Source organism: Penaeus monodon, chromosome 28, assembly GCF_015228065.2.
Source record: "Penaeus monodon isolate SGIC_2016 chromosome 28, NSTDA_Pmon_1, whole genome shotgun sequence".
In the NCBI taxonomy this organism is placed as follows: Eukaryota; Metazoa; Arthropoda; class Malacostraca; order Decapoda; family Penaeidae; genus Penaeus; species Penaeus monodon.
This window is the reverse complement of record NC_051413.1, coordinates 28777125-28781122: the sequence shown is the minus strand read 5'-3', so window position 1 is coordinate 28781122 and position 3998 is coordinate 28777125. Positions and strand designations below refer to the sequence as shown.

At 35.6% G+C, this 3998-nt stretch overlaps 1 protein-coding gene across 2 annotated transcripts in view; it reads left to right on the top strand.

The window, feature by feature from the left end:
- The window catches only part of LOC119591474 (methyltransferase-like protein 25), an 11825-nt gene that overhangs the window by 1177 nt on the left and 6650 nt on the right, over positions 1–3998 (top strand). The window contains exons 2-6 of one of the 2 annotated variants that reach the window (XM_037940214.1): positions 81–317; positions 1021–1136; positions 1931–2048; positions 2270–2418; positions 2979–3878. In XM_037940214.1, the coding sequence (XP_037796142.1) occupies positions 101–317; positions 1021–1136; positions 1931–2048; positions 2270–2418; positions 2979–3878 (1500 nt within the window). In that variant the 5' untranslated portion in view covers positions 81–100. Of the gene's footprint in view, positions 1–80; positions 318–1020; positions 1137–1930; positions 2049–2269; positions 2419–2978; positions 3879–3998 lie in introns of those variants that run through there. The other variant, XM_037940215.1, reaches the window with a different exon arrangement.

Here is a 3998-nt window from a genome sequence, read left to right as displayed (position 1 = left end):
AGATGGTCACTGTCATTTTTGAAATACTGATTTTTCTTAGTACAAAGTTCTACTAAAGAAGAAAAATCTATTCCCAACAGTAATTCTGAAGTCCTTCAGCATGGCATCACTGGAAAAGGTCAATGAAGCGTTAATGAAGCTGGTGCGGTTAATAGAACCTCTAAAGCCTCTCATGAAATGTCACATGGTCGACTACCTCACCGCCAACCACTGGGAAACACTCTTACCCATAGGCATTCAGCAAGGTTTACTCAACCTTCCACGAGAGAAACTGTACCTCATGCCATCTGGTGCCCTGTATTTGGAAGACATAGAAGGTTTGTATGGCTACCACTCTTATTGTTCTTTGATTATTAATTCTATATTTCAGGAGCTTCTTTTTTGATGATGAATTTGTGATTTAGAGTTTGTCAATTCTTGTGGTATTTTTAGATAGTCCCTTGTAAAGGGTATGTCATATGATTTCTTTTTTGTATGATATTATTCATTTTCAAGGGATGAATGCATGAGGCTGTACTCTCTTTTGACACAAGAAAGTGAACCAGCTTACTTTTTATGTGAAAAAGGTTGGTCAGTTCCACAACTGCAGTTGGTCTGCCAAATATGCAGGAGTTATTTTATAAGTGTCCCTGATGATTTTTAAGCTACCACTGTATTTTAAAACATAACATTTATTTTTTATTCATGCTGCATATTATGACAAATACCTGAATGAAAGCATCCCACTAGATATAACTTTTAAGGCACTACTACCAATTGCTGTTCCTTTACTGAGAAGTTGCATTAAGTTCCAATATGATCTAGTCAACATTTTCCATCAGATATTTATCATGTTGCTGTGTGGGGATTTTCAAAAGATTCAAAACTCAATATGTTTGGGTTGTTTAGAATGCATTAGATGTCATGATGCTGAAATGGGTGAATAGACTGATTTGATAATTTGTATTTGATATGAGTAAAAAATTGATATTTGTCTTCTCCCAGACTATGTAATGTGAAAAATTAACATCCATTTTACAGCGGATAACAAAATTGACGAGGAATTATGCCTACCCTCTGTCAACCTGTCAACTTTATTATCCATTATAAAGAAGCATAGTCTGCACTCACTGGGGGTCACAACTTCCATGCATCAGGTTAGGCTTCCCATTCTATCCCAAAGCCTCTCCTGCCTCTAGGCTCATGCTTTCATCTCCCAGCTTCAATTCACTGGTATTCTTCACTAAACAGTGACAAACAGTTCATAGGCTATAGTAGTGGTTCCCAACCCAGGTCACAAGGATGTTCCCAAGGGTCGGAGGATGTTTTGAAAATACAAGTAGATATATTTATAAATACATATATAAGAATATGCAAATACCGAAGTGGCTAAATGTTTGCTTCACAGTTTTGGAATATCACAGTTTTGTGAAGATAGAGCAACAAAATACAAGAATCTGTCACTGTCCAATGTGTATATATATGTCAAGTTGGCTGACCGGAGATGAGGTTAGTTAACCTGTAGTTTCCCACTAACCTCTGGTTAGGTTACTGTTGATGAAGTAAGAGTGAAAATACGTCTTTGCCTTGAGAGCCTATAAGCTAAAAAAAACTCTCTGTTCCAGTTCATGGCCAGAAAAGGTTGGGAAGCACATGTCTATAGGCTTTACTATGAATCGAGTCTGCTGTAGTGGTACATCTACCCTTACACTAGCTTGTTTCTTCCCCTGCCACTATCTCTTCATGTTTTATACATTCAGGTTATTGTTCTGTGCCTTCTACAGGTTAGATCTCTTTTCCTGGTCAAAACAGCTATTATTTTCAGGTTAATTAAGATATCCATTCTAATTCTTCAAGAAAACTGTATTCTTCTGGAGATTAATTTGAAAAGTGATTTTTTTATGACTTCATCTAAAGTTACTCAGAACTTTTTCTCCGTGTGTTTTGATAGATCCTAGACTTGCATGGATCTTGCAAAATCCCTGTGCTGCCCATGACTGGCATTATGTCCGAGAAGAAGTCACATGAAGTAGAAGTAATGAGTGAAGTCATTGCTCGCCTTGCAAAAGGTGTGTTTTAAGCAACAAAGTTATTTTATTCTTTATAGATAATTTAGAGTTGGTGTAAATACTCCTTTTGGTTTACAATGTATACAATGTTGATGATTTCATTTTACCACAAATTAATAATTCTATCTTTTACAGTTACCATTATTTGTATTATAATGGATAAAAAATTAGAATAAACCTTCTAAATCAGTTCACATCTGATAAAAGCATCCCTTTTGCAGGCTTTGATGCTAATTGGATCATGGACCTAGGCAGTGGCAAGGGTTACTTGAGTTCATCATTGGTCCTTCAGTATGGCCTAAATGTTTTGGCCATGGATTCCAGCCCAGTCAACACCACTTCAGCTTTAACTCGAAATACTAAGTTAGAGGTAAGGAAGGTGTTTTCATTTTGATGATTTTTCATTTTGAGGATTTAATGCTGATCAGTTGATGATTAAGTATTTGCGAAAGTAGACTTTATGATATTAAGAAATTCCAAATGTGAGAAGAGAAGGAAAGTCTAATAAAGTATTTGGAATAATCATACCATTCCTTCCTTTTTTATGTTATCTATCTTATGAATTACAATTAATTTTAAAAGTCCCCAAAATTAGTTTCCATTTTTACAAAAGCAACAGAGACATATGCTTATCAGTGGAGGATGAATAAATATACTATTTTAGATACACTATCATATATAGATGGCATAAAAATACAACAATATAGACACTTATGTTACTGACGAATGAGTAACCATTTCTGATTACTTAATCCTATATAGCTAAAGAGAATCCTTGAATGAAAATAAGATGAAGATGATCTAGGAATTCTGATTTAGTTTATGTATGCAAATCTTTTAAGTCATTGTTTAGAAATCTTTGAAACAGGTTATATGTTCTATCTAAAAATAAACTCACTTATATTTTTGACATATTTTCTTATTAAACAGAAACGCTTGCAGAAGATGAAGACAGCAGAGAAATACCAAAAAGAGGGGAAGTTGATTAAACGTGGAAAGAGGAGGAAGTCTAAAAATGTGCTGATTAACAAGCCTGTTTTATCAAATGATAGTGTCGATCAAAATGAACATGCCCATGGGTCTTACATTGGCCTCACTGCCTTTATAACAGAGGATACAGACCTCTTAGAGATCTTAAAAGAAAGTTTAGCTGCCTCCAAAAAAGAAGATGCTGTAGATGGAAAGATGTTAGATACTGTTGATAATCATGAAGGAATTTTGAATGTAGATCAAAATGATAGTAAGGCTAAAAGTACGTTTTCAGAGTGTGAGATGGGAAAAGGTGATGTTTTGAATAATCCTTTAGAAGCAAAGGGAGATGAAGAAACCAGTTTAGTTAATCAAAGTTCTCATAGTCCAGACGAACATAGACTGGGTTTAGTGGGCCTACATACTTGTGGTAATCTAGCAGCAAGTAGTATCAGACTCTTTATTTCAAATAGTAAAGTTAAATTCATGTGCAATGTTGGCTGTTGTTATCACCTGATTGAAGAGGAATTTTATGAAAACCCTTTCGGTACCAAGAAGATGGTAGGAGCTAATGTTGAAAATGGTGATAACCCAGATTGTAAATTACTAGAAGAGGACCAAGCCAAAGATGAGAGCCCATCCAAGAGCAGAAGCAGGGCTGAGGATGCCCAAGTGCCAGATAGCGAGCAAAAACACTCTCCTGCAACTGTGAGCTTTGATCCCCTGCATCCATCTGAGATCCCTAACTTGAGTGTAGGATTCCCTCTGTCCTCGTTCCTGAGGGAGAGAAAGTTTGCTCTGGAAAGGAACACTCGCATGTTGTCCTGTCAACCAGCAGATAGACTAACAGAACAGTCATATGTAAGTATTTTGATATGCATTATTTTTGGCAGGCTATTAGGGAAAACTAGTGAAAATAATCTGTTTCTATAAGCATATATATTAATTTGTTATTTTCAGTCATTTTAACTCAAAATCACT